The sequence below is a fragment of the Sus scrofa genome, chromosome 14 (assembly GCF_054392235.1).
Source record: "Sus scrofa isolate SSC_HxYL_T2T_F1_AM1 chromosome 14, Sscrofa_HxYL_maternal_Yorkshire_Landrace_v2.0, whole genome shotgun sequence".
NCBI classification, from domain to species: Eukaryota; Metazoa; Chordata; class Mammalia; order Artiodactyla; family Suidae; genus Sus; species Sus scrofa.
The window spans coordinates 71,027,780-71,044,226 of record NC_139396.1 but is presented as its reverse complement, the minus strand read 5'-3'; the positions used below and the strand labels follow the sequence as shown (position 1 = coordinate 71,044,226).

Genomic DNA, 16,447 nt, shown 5'->3' with positions numbered 1-16,447 from the left:
TGTGAAGTGTTTCATGTCTGGCACAGGTGGCGGGTGCCCATGAGAAGTGCCAGCCAGCTCCTTCCTGGAGCCAGCAAGCCCAGGTCCCCCCCCGCCCCCTTTTTTTTTTGGTCTTTTTGCCATTTCTTGGGCTGCTCCCATGGCATATGGAGGTTCCCAGGCTAAGGGTCAAATCGGAGCTGTAGCCGCTGGCCTACACCAGAGCCACAGCAACTCGGGATCTGAGCCTCGTCTGCAACCTACACCACAGCTCACGGCAACGCCAGATCCTTAACCCACTGAGCAAGGTCAGGGATTGAACCCGCAACCCTATGGTTCCTAGTCGGATTCATCAACCACTGAGCCACGATGGGAACTCCGAGGTTCCCCTTCTTAGCTGTGTGACCTTGGTCCAGTCCTTCCATACCAGCGCCTGTTCCCCAGGTCCACACTGGTGACAGAGGCCCCATCTCAGGGCTGTTGGAGGGCAGAATGGAGCAGTAAAGCCATCACTGTCGTGGCAAGTTGATGCCAGCTCGGTGGTGCCAAGTGCCGTGTGGAAGGCCTGAAGGGGCCAGTGGCCAGCCAGGACCCTTTGTGGAGACGGCACTCAAGCTGTGTCAGGGCAGTGATAGAAAATGTAGTTAGTGAAAGAAATTACATGAAAACAATGCTAAATGGCGTTTAAGTAAAGAGTGTCTATAATTCTACCAAATGGATTTTTCCCCTTGGTTTTCTTGCGCTTTCTGTCTGGACTTGGTTAGTATATCTGTACTTTTATATAGCTGTGATTATAATACATGTATTTATGTACTTATTCAACTAGCTTAAGCTTGAATTTATTGGGGTTTTCCTCAGTAATTTGGCAATTCAGCAAAGTGGACAGCAAAGAAGGTCCACTATGTTCAGCGACCATGGAGCCCACCAGCTGGTTCCTTTCTGCCACTCGCTCTCTCGCCTGAAGTCCTTTCCTTTCCTCCCTGGGTGTTTGTCAACTGGTCACTTCCCATGAATAAGAACCCCTGGCTCTGACGGATTCACAATGGGGGAGACAGATGGGACCACCAAAACTCCAACAGTGCCCTGCATGAGTGGCCTGGGGAGAGGGGGACATCCAGCTGAGGCCTGATGGAGCTGGGCAAAGGGCGCAGCTGGGCAGGGACCCAGCAGAGTGGGCTGTGTGTGTTGGACTTGGGAAGGAGCCAGACCAGAAAGGCTGTCACACCCTTTTGTAAGCCTCTGTCCACTTTGTTCTGCAGTCTCTGTGGAGCTGGTAAGAAATACTCTGCTTTTTTTTTTTTTTTTTTTTTTTTGGCCACGCCCATGGCATTCAGAAGTTCCCAGGCCAGGGAACCTGTGCCACAGCAAACAGTGGAGGGGGCTGAGCCTTGCCACTCCCACGCTCACCCTGTCTGTCCGTCTGGTGTCTTCCCAGTGATGGCTGAGCCACCCATGCTCCCCTCCTCCCTCATGCTGCTCAACACAGCCCATGAATATCTGGGCCGGAGATCCTGGTGCTGCAACTCTGATGGGGCTCTGCTGCGATTCTATGTAAGTGCTGCGGGACTTGCCTGCCCGTCCCTTGCTGCTGCATGTTTGTGACCGCTCAGAGTTGCCAGACGTCCGAGCTTGGTTTCCCTGTGACCCGAGGCTGGGAGCTCTGGGGACCTTGAGCTGTGGGTGGATGTGGATCCTCTGGTCTTTACTGAGTCTGTTACATGTCAGGCATGGGGGCTGACTGGGTTACCCTAGCAGTAATTCTAGGAGTGATCACTGCATTCACCACTGCCTTCTGCTGGGTCCTGTTTGCCTGGCAGCACTGGTCGTTCCAGCTACTGCTCAGTCAGTAGCCAGTGTGTTTGTCCAGTCAGTAAATGCTAGGGAGCACGACCAGGCCTCCTCTCACTTGCCAGCTGAGATTGACCAAGCTCGCTGAGGACAAGGCGGTGATCCTTGTCCCCTGCCTCACTGTTGAGTGGGAAGCCAGGTGGCACACAGACAGGTGTCAGAGCCCGGAGTGTCACCCAGCCCAGCTTGTCATGCCCATTAATAGACGTGGTGGAACTGAGCTACACCCACCACCTGCAGATCACCCGTGGCTGCTTATACAGCTCTGTGGCAGCCTGGGAAGCCCCAGCTACCAAAATATTTGCTGTCTACTCTTTAAGCAAAAGTTGCCAACCTCTCCTCGGCACACTCCCTGGGCTGCAGCCTCCCTCCAGGGTCTTTCTGTCTCCTCTGTGCCCTCTGCTCCCCCATGGCTCTCGCCACCTGTCACCTTCTAGCATGCCATTTTATTTATTGTTTGTCTCTTCTCTGTTGAGATGCACCTTCCATGCAGTTAGGAATTTTGTTAGTTTTGTTCACTGCTGCATCCAGGGCCCTAGCACACAGTAGGTGCTTAATATATGTGGGTAGAAGGAGTAACCGAGGCTGCGACTGTGTAGAGCTCATGTGCATGTAGGACTTCACAGTTTGCAAAGCTCTGGTGCTGAGGACGTGGAGCCTTGCCAAGGGACCCTTCCAGCTCAGGGCCCTGGAGCTGGCTAGTGTCCAGGGGCTCCAGCCCCAGCTGTGGATGCCAGAGTGTCTGCCCCACCTTGTGAGCTCCGAGGGCAGAGCTGTGCCAGGCGGGGTATGTACTGTCTGCCCGGCTGCCCTGGGATCTGCCGCCCCTGCCCTGCCAGTGAGTATGCAGGAGGCTGTGCCTGCCCCACCTCCCCATGCTGCCTGGGGCCCTGCAGCATGTGTGGACTGGGGGGGGCGTGGTTAAGAGTAGAGGGCAGGTGGCAGGGGCCATGACTATATGGCCTGCTCCCAGGTTTTCTTAGTCTGTCCCTTTTGTGATGGACTGTGAAATTTCTCTTAAGCATGGCTCCTTTGCTTATTGCTTTTATTAATTCTAGTGGGTTATAGACTTCTTGAATTTCCTGGGTAGACAGTCATATCATCCATAAATAGCTATTCCCCCCACTTCAGTCCTTATAGTTCTTTTTTTTCCCTTGTCTTATGCTGTTGGCCACAGGTCAACAAAACCTTTTCTGGAAAGGGACAGATAGTTTTTTAGCCTTTTAGGCTATAGATCTCTGTTGAAATTACTTGGCATGCCCTTTGTAGCCCCAGAGCAGCCATAGACAGTAGGTGAAGGGAAAATGCAGGAGCTCTGGCATAGGGTGAAAGCCACAGCTCAGATTGGATTGGACCCCTAGCCTGGGAACCTCCATATGCCGCAGGTGCGGCCCTGAAAAAGACAAAAAGGCCAAAAAAACCTAAATAAATAAATACAAAATAAAAATAAATAAAAGTGTAAATGCCATTCTTAGCTGCCAGGCTGTGCAGAAAGAGGCAATGCAGGGTTTGCCTGGGAGCTTTTGCCCCTGTCCCCGCACCCCCGGTCTAGAGAGCACTTTTGCCACCACCACCCCTCTGCCCCCACCCTCAGGAAAGTTTATACTGTTGACTTTGTTTATTTAGTGATGATAGGTTTGTTTAGATTTTTTCTTCTAAAGTCAGTTACATGTTTGGAATAATATCCACGTAAGCATAAAATCGTTCATGGTGTTTGCTTATGACTTTAAGTCTCCATAGTACTTGTAGTTATGCCTACTTTTTCATTGCTAAAATCATTTATTTGTGCTTCTTTTCCCTTTTTTTGGAAAACCAGTCTTTCATGAAGTTTATCGGAATTAGATTTTCCCCAGATACTAGCTATTGGTTTATGGATCCTTTTTTTTTTTCTTTGCTTTGTAGTTCTTTAATTGCCACTTTAGTATTTTTTACTTGCTTTGGATGTGCTTTGTGTTTTTTCTAACTTACTAAAATGAATGCTTTGTTTAGTGATCACTCTTCTAATACCTGTTTGGAAGATTGTAAGTTTATCCCAAGTACATTTTTAGCTACATGCCACAAGTTTTGATATCATTTACTCTAAGTAATTGATTTCTAACTGTATTGGATTATATTCAGAGGATGTGGTCTATATTATACCTGGTCTTTGTTATTTGTTGAGACTTGCTTTTTATCTAGTTGTGGTAAACATACATGGATGCTTGAAAAGGTGTGTGTTTGCTAATAGTTGGGTGTGTCAGTACTTGTGGCATCTGACTCCCAGGTGTCATCACCTCTGTGGTCCTCACTGATGTGTGTCTGTGAAAGTCTGATGGGCTCGTATTCAGTTCACACCTCACCTTTGGAATATGAACTTCCCAAGGGCAGACAGGTGTCTCACTCTGCCTGTGGAAGAAGGTGCTCAGTGGGTATTTGGGGCCAGATGAATGGCTAAGTAAGCACGTGTAGCAGAAACTGCTGGAGACTGACTGGGGTTCAGACCCTCCGGGGTGGAGGGGCTACAGCCCACTCCCAGGCACCTCTTCCTGCCACTGCCCTAGGTGCGCGTCCTCCAGAAGGAGCTTGCTGCGTCCCCCTCTGAAGACACTCACCCCTACAAGGAGGAGCTGGAGACGGCCTTGGAGCAGTGCTTCTACTGCCTGTACAGCTATCCCAGCAAGAAGAGCAAGGCCAGGTACCTGGAGGAGCACTCGGCCCAGCAGGTGAGGCGGGGCCTGTGCCTCCCAGGTGGACTGCACTGCCTGGAGGAGGGGCTCTCCTTGCAAACACTAGTTTTCATGAACATTGACTGAAAATTTAAAAACGCAGCCTGGCACTTTTCAGTATATTCTTCCTCCAGTTTAGTCACTGCACAGAGTCCCCACCATGACCCCACACAACATGCAGCTCAACCCTTGCCCAGAGCAAGCGCTCAGTCAGTATTTGGCAACCAGGTGACTGATCAGGCGCTGAGGTGTGGAGGCATCAGTGGCCTGCCCCTGCCTCACTCGCCGTGGGACCAGCTCTCTGGCTTGGCCCCCTGAACTCACTCTCTGCCCCCACGCTTGTCCTGAGGAGACCAGGCCTGTGCCAGCTTGTACAGTAGGGTTTGGGGACCGCCGTTGGTGAGTAGGGCTCTTATGTATGTGGGAGTCACTTCAGGCTCCATAGTGGATGTGGTTTCATCTACACTGAATGCGTGTGTTTCTTGGAATGGCTCTTCCTGTGTGCCTCACCTGGCCACACTGTGACCTGCCTCTGTCTTGTGTCAAGGTGGACCTGATATGGGAGGATGCCCTCTTCATGTTTGAGTACTTTAAGCCCAAGACCCTCCCTGAGTTCGACAGCTACAAGACCAGCACTGTGTCAGCCGACCTAGCCAATCTCCTAAAGAGAATTGCCACCATCGTGCCCCGAACTGAGCGGCCGGCCCTGAGCCTGGACAAGGTCTCCGCCTACATTGAAGGCACCTCTGCTGAGGTGGGATCCTGTGCAGGCCGCGTCCCCTCTCTGCTCTGCACCAGACATCAGGGCACTGGGCAGTGAAGGGTCCTGGCCCCACCTCCCTCATCCTGCCCTCTCACCTGCCAGGTGCCCTGCCTCCCAGAAGGGGCTGACCCCTCCCCTCCCGTGGTGAACGAGCTCTACTACCTCCTGGCTGATTACCACTTCAAAAACAAGGAGCAGTCCAAGGCCATCAAGTTTTACATGCACGACATCTGCATCTGCCCCAACAGGTCAGCAGGCTTCTCATGGGGCCAGTTTGAGGTTTGTTGCCCACAGCGAGGAGACAGGGGAGAAGGCGAGGGCGGGTTAGCAGGGCCCTGAGAGATCAGCTGCTGTGGACTCTCGCTTCTTCCACTGCAGTGTCTTTGCTGTGGCTATTTTCTCGTTTGGGGGTGGGGGCGGGGAATAATGGAAACACCCAGGCCAGAGCGCTTTCCTCTCTCTGAGTCAGTGCTATCGGCAGGAGAGCCCATTGTCCGTGAGGCCTGTGCTCTCTTCCCAGTGGGCCCTTTGGTGGCTTTTTAAAACACAGTGATTGGCCTGCCTGTCCTGAAGGAACCGTCAGGCTCATCCATCTGACATGCTGATGGAGAACCACCCCCCACCCCCGCCTCGGGAAGGTCAAGGTGAACACCAGGCCTCTCTGTGCTGACTTGCGTCTGAAGGGTCCAGTGGCATCTGCAGGCAGCCTTCCCAGGAGTTCTTGGGAACGGAGGTTCTACCTCGTCAGGACCCACCTAGACAGGGAGCAGGGCCGGGATCACACGACCACCAAGCTGGGGGCAGGGCTGTCCTGGGCCCCCTTCTGCTCAACCAGTGGTTCCATCCAGGCAGGGTGCTGTGTGGTGGTGGTGGTCCTGGCTGAGCGCTCCCAGCAGGACAGAGCAGCCCTCGCTGCCTCCACACCTGGAAGGTTGCGTGGTGACGCCGCCTATCTGAGGGGGACTGGTGTGACCTGGGCCTGGTGTTCCAGCTGCAGTGTTTGTTGGGGTTCCTGCAGGAAAAGAGTCTGTGAGGACGCCAGGAGGAGTGTTTTTCTCCACCCATGATCACTGGCCCAACTTGGCCTGGCAGTTTGTAGTGACATTTGGGAGGGGAAGCTGGTGGTTGGCCTAGTGCAACTTAGCCCTCTGCCAGGCTGCATGGACCAGGGCCACCCTGCACGCCCTTTGAGGGCAACTGTCCCCACAGGCCAGCACTCCATTGCAGGCTGCGTGGTGCTCTGCTAGATCAGGACGTGATTCCTGGTGGCAGAGAGCAGCATTTCTATGATTGTGTGTGTGTGCGTGTTATGGTTATTCATGCTCGTGTCCATTTGGGTTTCAGGCAGCAGTGGGCTCATGCCTACTGCATGGCGTGGTCCTTCCCTTGGGGCAGAGCAACAGAGCCGACAGGAGGCTCCTTGTGGGGGATGTCCCTGATGTTGGTACCCCTGGGCAGGCTGGCGTTACCCCATGCTCCCTCCCACATTCCTCTCAGGCCTGTATCCCACTCCCTGGTCGGTGCCTCCTCATCCTCACTGCCCAGAGGTCTGTGGGCCTCTGTGGTCCCTGATCTTCCACACGGGAGCAGCTGGGCCCACGTGATGCAGAGTTCTAGGCTCTTGAGGGCCCAGAAATCACCTTGGTGTCTCAGAGAGGTGTTTGCATTCTCACCCTGTTTCTGAGGAACTGGTCTTAGCCATGGTGTGGTCCCCTCATTGTTCATCTTGCCACTGGGGACTGAGTTGGAGAGGGCAGGGTCTGTTCAGGGTCCTGGGGAGGAACCAGAGATGTGGGTTTCAGGGGTCTTAGCTATTCCATGCTGCTGCTCCTGAGTGTAGGCGGCAGCCCCTGCCACTGTCAGGGTGATACCTTGGCTAGGCTGTGGCCGTGCACCCGTGGAGCAGCCCCTGCCCCTCCTGTCAGAGCCATCCTGTGGGGAAACCCCCCAGGCTGGAGGAGGGAAACCAGGCTCTTAGAACGAGGCCTGGGGGCCTGTGGGTGTTGGGTGACTTGTGTCCTGGTGATCTTCCCATGAGGTGGGTCAGGAACTGAGGCTTAGAGACACTGGTGGCTGTGGTGTTGCTGTGGGGCGATCCATGTGCCAGCCTGCATGAGCTGCAGGCACTGAGTCTGTGGGGCTGTGAGGGTGGCGGCAGTGTGTTGAGCAGGATCTGTCGTGGTTGCAGGTTCGATTCCTGGGCGGGCATGGCCCTGGCCCGGGCCAGCCGCATTCAGGATAAGCTAAACTCCAATGAGCTGAAGAGTGATGGGCCCATCTGGAAGCATGCGACGCCGGTCCTGAACTGCTTCCGGCGGGCGCTGGAGATTGACAGCTCCAACCTTTCCCTGTGGATTGAATTTGGCACCATGTCCTATGCCCTACACTCCTTTGCCTCACGCCAGCTGAAGCAGTGGAGGCCTGAGCTGCCCCCCGAGCTTGTGCAGCAGGTGAGGGGCTGCTTTCCTCCCATCAGGCCCATGCCCAGGTGGCAGCCACACTGTGGTTGGTGCCAGTGTGTCCTGGTCCTACACTGCGGTTCTTCCTGCCCTATTTCACCTAGCGACAGTTTCTCCTTTTCTTTTCCAAGAAGAATCTGGAGCACTGGGGTGGTCCCAGAATTATCACTGCAGGACATTGATGTAGAGAAGCATCCACTGGGCAGACTCATGGGTGCCCCTGTATCCAAGCATGCTCTACTTTTATGGGCTGCAGGCAGTGCCCTGGCCAGAGCCTGGCGCCCACGGCCCTCCCCTCCTCTGGCCCTGAGATGAGGAGAGATGAGTCGGGGCAGGAGGGAGGGCCCGAAACCCTCTGTGACCCCACATGGGAGTTCTCACTCAGCTCCCAGCCCTTGAGCCTCGGGTGAGGGGTGCGTGCACCAGAGATCATGTGTGGACAGCATCGGAGTGCCGGCTGGAGCCCCTTACCCAGGGCCGAGGGAGGCAGCTCTCCCAAGGGAAAGCCTCTGAGAGTTGATCCTCTGTCCTGGCCACAGACACACAGTCTCCAAGGCTGTAGTTCACCCTTTACAAACACCCTGGTCCCTCTGGAGGGGGGCAGGGTCCTGCTATGCCCCTAGGAGTGCGTCTGCCACTCTACTTGCTCTCTGTGAGAGGGTGAGAGACAAGGGCTCACTCTCGTGTCCTTAGACCCATCCTTAGACCTCTGGGCCAGGCTGCTGTTGGCTGGGGCTCCCTCTTGGGCACAGGGCTTCCTTCAGAGGGTGGTCGGTAAGGTACTGGATAAGCTCATAAACTGTCAGATATGTGGGGGCTGGAGGTGGAAGGAAGGACACAGGTTGCTATGAGGTGAGCTGGGTTTCCAGGCAGCCCAGTGCCTTGCCTGGTGGGTACTCTGGCCAAGTTCCCAGGCTCCTGAGCTCAGTGTACCCGCTGGGAGATGGTGATCACACTCGGAGTCTGGGGCTCTCAGGTGCGCTGTGGGGTCAGGAAGCCTGAGGGTGGCCGGCGTGGTCTCGTTACAGATGGAGGACCGGCGAGACAGCATGCTGGAGACTGCCAGGCACTGCTTCACGTCGGCGGCCCGCTGCGAGGGCGACGGGGATGAGGAGGAGTGGCTCATCCACTACATGCTAGGCAAGGTAGCCGAGAAGCAGCAGCAGCCACCCACCGTGTACCTTCGGCACTACCGGCAGGCTGGCCATTACCTGCACGAGGAGGCAGCCCGTTACCCTAAGAAGATCCACTACCATAACCCTCCAGAGCTGGCCATGGAGGCCCTGGAGGTGACACTGTGGGCCTGGGGTGGGGATGCGTGGTCGAGGCTGTTTGGATGGGGGGAATGGTCCCACTGATTCCTGCAACCTGCCGTGAACTCCTCTGAGCGGTTAAGTGAAACAGCCTCTCCCCTCTCTCTTTGGTACCCCCCATCTTTTCTGGGGGCAGGGCATGGGGTTCTCTTCTCAGCAGCCTGCACAGGCCTGAGAACCTGGTTTGATAGTGACCTCAGCTTCCAATTTGTGGGCAGTCACACCTGCAGCCTGCTGGGACTGAGCTGTGGGCCACCTGATCCCTAGACCCCTGGTTCAAGTCTTCCTTGCCCTTCCAGAGCAGACCACCTGTGTGCTGCTTGGATTTGCATTTAGCATTTCTTTTTTTTTTTTTTTTTTTTAATTTTTTGTCTTTTTGCTATTTCTTTGGGCCGCTCCCGCGGCATATGGAGGTTCCCAGGCTAGGGGTCGAATCGGAGCTGTAGCCACTGGCCTACGCCAGAGCCACAGCAACGCAGGATCCAAGCCGCGTCTGCAACCTACACCACAGCTCACAGCAACGCTGGATCGTTAACCCACTGAGCAAGGGCAGGGACCGAACCCGCAACCTCATGGTTCCTAGTCAGATTCGTTAACCACTGCGCCACGACGGGAACTCCTGCATTTAGCATTTCTAAAGTGTCTCCCACGATGCTGTCACCTGCCCAGGGCTGCCCTGCGAGGTGGGACTATGGACATGTGCAGGCGTCCTGAGACCCTGGGCTTGTTGGCGTCGTCCTTTCTGAGGCTGCATGTCCCTCCTGCTGATCCCATGTGCCCAGAAAACTAATTGAAATTTGGGGCAGAATCTGCTTGCTTATTCCTTTTCTACTTTAGGTTTTTTTTTTTTTTTTTTTCTTTTCTGATTCTTAACATATATTAGTGGTTAAGAAATAAGAATCCAGGAATTCAGAAGTGTTTAAAGTGAGGCCGTCAGGTCCTCAGTGGTCCTGGGTCCCCACGCAGTGGTCTCTGTGAACAGTTTGGCCTGGTCCTTGTCTCTGGCTTCATTTCCTGTGAGTGCGTGACACTCAGGGATGTCTTCTTGCTGCTCTTCCCCTTGTTTTTCTCGTTGGATAAGGTGGGATGGAAAGAGCTGGGCCTCGGTCCCTGTCCTCAGGCCCCCTGTCCCCAGCCCCCACTGGCTGCCCCGCCCCCTCCTGCTGGGTGAGGCCTCCCCCTTCCCCACAAAGGGTGCATCAGGCTGCACGTCTGTGACTGTTTCCTGGGTCATTTAACTTGGATCAGTGGTGTCCCGCGACTGGATGCTTGTACTCACATGTGAGTGTTGTGAGCAAACAGAAAGTCTCATAAAGTTGCCTTTCGGAGTTCCCTACTGGTCTAGTGGTTAAGGATCCAGCATTGTCACAGCTCTGGCTCAGGTCGTTGCTGTGGTGCAGATGCGATCCCTGGTCTGGGAACTTACACATGCTGTGGGGGTGGCCGAAAACAAACAAGTTGCTGTTTTGAAGTGCTGCATGCAGTGCAGTGTGGAGCAGCATTGGAACACCTCTGTGGGCTCCTCGTGAGGCATGGGGCTGCTTCCCCAGCAGTGTCCTGGTGGCGGCATCCACAGCCCAGGCCCCATGTCCTTCCCCATCACACTTCTGTCTTGCTTTCCACTCAGCGAGGCCGCACTCTCCAGCACAGCCCACTGGCCTTCGGGGAGGGCGCTCAGTGGGAACAGGAGTCTGCCTTGCTTTAATTTTATTTATTTATTTATTTATTTATTTATTTTTGTCTTTTGTCTTTTTGTTGTTGTTGCTATCTCTTGCGCCACTTCCGCGGCATATGGAGGTTCCCAGGCTAGGGGTTGAATCGGAGCTGTAGCCACTGGCCTACGCCAGAGCCACAGCAACGCGGGATCCGAGCCTCGTCTGCAACCTACACCACAGCTCACGGCAACGCCGGATCGTTAACCCACTGAGCAAGGGCAGGAACCGAACCCGCGACCTCATGGTTCCTAGTCGGATTCGTTAACCACTGCGCCACGACGGGAACTCCCTGCCTTGCTTTAAAAACAGCATTTTTCTTTAAGAACTTAACCTCACCCCAGTGGAAACCCCCTTCTGTTGTTGAGCCTTCATTGCAAGTGCTTGACCTGCTGCTCGAATAACCTTTGCCAGTTGGACACTGGGCTCTCCCCAAAGCATGGCACCTGGGCACTGCAGGTGCCCACATCTAAAACTGAAGTTTCCCACTTTCTCTGTGGTCCACAAGCTGGCTCTGGGTGTGGGCCTCTCTGTGCAGGGTATCCCCTTGAAAGGGTGGTCTGGGCTGGACCACCAGGCATCTCACCTGGGGTGGGTTCTAGGTGGTGGTGTTTTTTTTGTTTTTTGTTTTTTTTTTCTTTTTGGAGCCACACCTGTGGCTTAAGGAAGTTCCTAGGCCAGAGTCAAATCAGAGCTGTAGCTGCTGGCCAATGCCACAGCCACACGGGATCTGAGCCATGTCTGTGGCCTATACCACAGCTCATGGCAATGCTGTATCCTTAATCCACTGAGCAAGGCCAGGGATCGAACTTGGATCCTCATGGATCCTAGTAAGGTTCATTAACTGCTGAGCCATGAAGGGAACTCCTCAGTGGTTTCTTTTTAGAATCACCTCTGGATGAAGAGAGGCTGGTTAATCGGAGCCTGTGGCCACACATCTGCATGGGCAGGGCAGACCAAGCCACCTGTGGTGTGGTCTCTTCTGGCCGTGCTGGGCTTCTGGCCTCATGCATTTGTAAACACACAAGGGTGGTGAGAACAAGGAAAGGAAGGCAGGCAGGCACAGGGCTGACCATACAGCTTGGCCTCCTGCCTGTGCCTGTGGGCTGGCCAGGCTGGGACACAGGTGGAAATCTCGCTCCCCTTCACAGTGTGCAGGCCACGTGTGTGCAAGCTCACTCTCCGTGGTGCCAGGAGAGGCTCAGAGGTGCTGGGTGGGTGGAGGAGGCTCCTGGGTACGTGCTGGGTTGGATGCTGCCAATCCATGTCCATTTTGATGGTCAGCGCTGGCTCTGAATGAGCTATAGATGGGCGGGTTAGCAGCGTGTGGTGGCACGTCCCTTGGCAGGTGGTTCCCATGTGGTGCCTGGCCTGGGCGGTAAAGCTCAGCAGCCTGAGGGCTGCTCACACCCAGGTGTCACTGTCCCAGGTGTACTTCCGGCTCCATGCATCCATCCTGAAGCTCCTAGGGAGGCCTGATTCTGGAGTTGGTGCGGAGGTCCTGGTCAGCTTCATGAAGGAGGCCGCAGAAGGGCCCTTTGCCAGGGGCGAGGAGAAGAATGCGCCCAAAGCCTCAGAAAAGTGAGTAGTGCTGGCCTGGCAGCCAGGTTCCTGGCAGCTTGGCGGAGGTCCTTCTGCTGAGCCCGTGAAGGCGAGGCTGTCTGGCAGCCCCTGATCACCTCTCTCTAAGGCCATGCCTGGTGCAGGTCTGCCTGTGTGGCCACTATGGGACATCACTGTCCACACTGTAGCCTCCTACCCTGGATCCTTCACGGGCAGGGCCCCCGAGGGCCTGGGCTACTGCCTGTTCTCCTGAGAGTCAGGAAGGATGCAGGAGCTCGGGAACGCCGGGGCCCTGCTACAGTTCTCTCAGTGGGCCTGGGAACTGCTCACCCCACTTCTGGACCCTTGCCAAGCCAGGTATCATGTAGGGCTCTGCCAGGTGTCAGGCAGACCTGTACATGGGGCCTGTCCCCCAGGCCTGAGGGGTTGTGGGATAGGGGACATGCGTGTGGCAGGTCACCCAGGTGGATCCAGTATGCCCAGAGGTTATAGTCATAAAGGGCCTCCAAGATGCAATGATATGGTATTTTATTGATTGTAATTCTTTTTTGTAATTTAATAGTTATTCAAGTAATACACAGATATATTCTAGTTGTTTAAAATTCTGGGAGTTCCCATCGTGGCTCAGTGGTTAACGAATCCGACTAGGAACGGTGAGGTTGCGGGTTCGATCCCTGGCCTTGCTCAGTGGGTTAAGGATCTGGCATTGCCATGAGCTGTGGTGTAGGTCCCAGACGCAGCTTGGATCCCACGAGGCTGTGGCTGTGGCGTAGGCCGGCAACTGTAGTTCCAATTTAACCCCTAGCCTGGGAACCTCCATATGCCGTGGGAACGGCCCTAGGAAAGGCAAAAAAACAAAAATAAATATATAAATAAATAAAATTCTGGCAGTACATGAACTTTTTTTTTCTTCTTTGTGGGCAGTGTATGAATGTTTAGACTAAAACATGACAAATCTCCTCTCACTCCCAGAGTTAGCCATTATTCACAGTTGTTTCACAAATGATTTTCTGTGCATTTGCACATGCTTACGGTATAAATATAATCATCAGAGTTCCTTTTTTTTTTTTTTTTTGCTGCACCTACAGCATGCGGGAGTTTCCAGGCCAGGGATTGAAACTGCACTGCAACTGCTGCAGTGACAGCTCTGGATCCTTAGCCCATTGTGCCACCAGAGAACTCCCCATGGATTTTCTTTTATTTTATAAAAAGAAACTCTTGGAGGTGCTCTAGAGTTGCTTTTCCCTAGCAGTGGGTCTGGTCCTGCTCTTGTCCGTGTTACTTCAGAGCATAGGTGCTCTGTACATTCTGTAGCCATTTCCATGGACATTTCGGGTGTTTCTGTATTCTTAGCTTATTGCAGCAGGTATCCTTGTCCATGTGTGAGTGTGCAGTGATCTCAGAATCTCTTCTGCCCACACACTGATCGATCCATACACTGATCTGATCCATACATGTTCGATCTGCACACTGATCCATCGGGATGAGATCTGTCAGGCCTATGTGTCACACGAAGGGCACTGACTCAGCCTGGAGGGGTGCTGGGTGGGTGCTTCTGAGGAGGCCTGGGCCTCAGACTTGCACTGTGGGCCAGCCCAGCTGGGGCTGGAGCCTTAGTGGGCACTGTGGGGCGGCTCCTTCAGCCCCTAGACACCAACCAGCATGGGTGTCAGCGGAAGTGCTGGGAGCAGCGGCCTCAGGAGTGGGGGTGGAGTGCCATCCAGACCTGCCCACCTCCTGTTTCCCATGATGTAGAGGTTCTGACCTGCACCCCACCCTCTGCCCCACAGGGAGAAGGCCTGCCTGGTGGACGAGGACTCCCACTCTTCAGCTGGGACACTGCCGGGCCCCGGAGCCTCCCTCCCCTCCTCTGGCCCAGGTCTGACATCCCCACCTTACACAGCCACTCCGATTGACCACGATTACGTCAAATGTAAAAAACCCCACCAGCAGGCGACGCCGGACGGTACAGTCCCTGTTCTCCCTCCTGCCAGCCCAGGGCGGCACGCCAGTCGTGGGGGAGGGTGCTTGGGGCAATGAGTTGCTCTTTTGGTGAGGGGGGTGTGGGTCTGGGGTGACACGGGCAATGTTGCGGCCGCTCATTAACCTCATGGACTCACGGTGATCCTGTGCTTCCCAGACATGCTCAGGGTCGCCACCTGCCACCCACCCACCTGGGAGCCTCTCTGAGCCTACAAGCCAGGGACACGAAGGGCAGTCGCAAGGCCCTGGCGTCTTGGGCTGCCCGGAGTGGCCCTGGGCTATCAGCCATCTCACACCTGTATTGTGACATGTCTTTCTGACGGTCGGGAAAGGCCATGACTCACTCTGTCACCTCAGGAATCCAGAGGGGCTGGTGGTGGGATCAGCTGGCTTCCCATGTGGACGGGCAGGTGGTGGCCGGTCACCCACATTCCTTACTAACACCCAAGGCCTGCATGCCAGTCTCTTCATGTCCCTTCACCTTCACAGCAGTGGGGCAGATTGGTGAGCCTTGGGGGCCACTAAGTGGAACCCTGGGGGCAGTGACAATGCTGGGGCTCACCTCAGCAGGGCCCAGTGTATGTGTTCCTGGAGGGCAGGGATGAGAGTAGGGCTAGAGCCGAACTGATGGGGGACCAGGTGGCCCTGCTTGACTTGTGGGGGTGTGGCTTGTGACCTGCAAGGAGAGGACACTGACGGTGTCCCTCCAGGGTTCTTGTGGTGTGTGGGGTATGTGAAGAGGCTGCGGGTCCGAGTGCAGAGTTGAGTGTGTGCTTTGCGGCTCCACCACCTCCCAGGGGTCTGCTCCTCCTGCTGTGGTTCCGCCCACATTCCCAAAGCAAGGACCTCCCCCTCCCTCGCATCAAGTTAAAGCCTGTTGCCACCTTTTACTCCTGAGAGTATTGAGAAAGCAGCCTGGAATCAGTCCCTGCTTTGGGAATTCCTTTCTACCAGATGTTTCCTGTGAGAGTTTAGCTCTGGCGGGTTTCAGGATGGAGGGACGCCTCTTAGGGTGTCCCTGGGCCCAGGCATGCGCACATGCGTGTCCATTTGAGCTGTGGGGAGTGCGATGCTGGGGGCAGGTGCTGGCATGGTACCGTTCTGGGTGACTGGGGCTGGAGGTTTGTAGGGAGCTGTGCAGATAGGCTCAAGTGTAATTTCTTTGGTTGTACACCTTGGAATGGTGGTAATAACTTTTTTGTGAAGTGCCTCTTGTCAATGACGTGGAGCCTTTGAGATCCCATGGCCCACTTACCAGTCCTAGCCGGGTGTGCAGGGAACCCAGGCCTGGCTGTGAGTGATGCTGGGAACCTGCCTCCCTATTCCCCACCACACCGCCACACATACCGCTCCCCTTGGGGAGAAGGCAGTGTCCACAATGTGAAAACGTTTGGGACCCTGAGATAGCTGTGGCCTGAGAAGGTAGAAGTGGTCCTTGGACAACAAAGGTCCTGGTTTGGGAGGAAGCAGCAGATTGCCAGTGTCTGGGGCTGTGTTGGGCTCTCGAGGTCCACACCACCCACCTCTGCTTCTGCCTCCTGTGACCCGGTGGGGTGGCCGACGGGCTCTGGGCCAGAGTGTTTAGGCCTTGGGTCTCTTGCCGTGCAGAACAGGCCAAGTGCGGGTGTGCCTTGCCCTGGGTGGATGGAGAGAAGCAGGCGTGGAAAGGCCCAGGGCCCTGCCCAAGGTTAGGCGGGGAGGCCAGGGTAGAGTGGCCTGGGATCCAAGGACCTGAGTTCCAGGCCCAACCCCGTCACTCACTTACCTGATGGCCTTCTCTGAGCCACAGGGCCCTCCTGTGTGGGGTGGGGGTGACCTCTGCCTTGTGGGAGTTAAATGCAGATGTCTGCAGGTTGTAGCTGCCCTCTAGACACAGACACTTCCAGGGCATTGGGGCTGCTTGGTGGGAGGAGTGCAGAGCATGGGCCCGCTCACCCTCACTGTGCACCCTGACTCTCCCCAGCTGCACTGTGGCCACAGAAGAGGAGCGGGTGGTATCCCCGGGCATACAGCCCTGAGAGGCCCTAGACTCATGCAGCACAGAGCCTGTCAAGCTCATTGCCCAGTTGGACAGGGAGCCTAGCGTAGGGACTCCCTTGGGTGTGGCTAGGAGACCCTGTCC

The 16,447-nt window shown here is 55.2% G+C and overlaps 1 protein-coding gene across 50 annotated transcripts in view; it reads left to right on the top strand.

The window, feature by feature from the left end:
* The window catches only part of CABIN1 (calcineurin binding protein 1), a 101,534-nt gene that overhangs the window by 33,429 nt on the left and 51,658 nt on the right, over positions 1-16,447 (top strand). For 21 of the 50 annotated variants that reach the window (XR_014826040.1, XR_014826034.1, XR_014826032.1 and 18 more), the window contains 8 exons: positions 1,415-1,530; positions 4,368-4,529; positions 5,080-5,286; positions 5,398-5,543; positions 7,484-7,745; positions 8,783-9,043; positions 12,209-12,360; positions 14,133-14,308. Coding sequence is in view for 25 of the 50 variants with exons in the window: in XM_021074238.2 (XP_020929897.1) it covers positions 1,415-1,530; positions 4,368-4,529; positions 5,080-5,286; positions 5,398-5,543; positions 7,484-7,745; positions 8,783-9,043; positions 12,209-12,360; positions 14,133-14,308 (1,482 nt within the window). In the remaining 25 variants the exon portion in view is untranslated. The remainder of the gene's footprint in view (positions 1-1,414; positions 1,531-4,367; positions 4,530-5,079; positions 5,287-5,397; positions 5,544-7,483; positions 7,746-8,782; positions 9,044-12,208; positions 12,361-14,132; positions 14,309-16,447) is intronic. The other 29 variants (XR_014826042.1, XR_014826038.1, XR_014826037.1 and 26 more) reach the window with 3 other exon arrangements.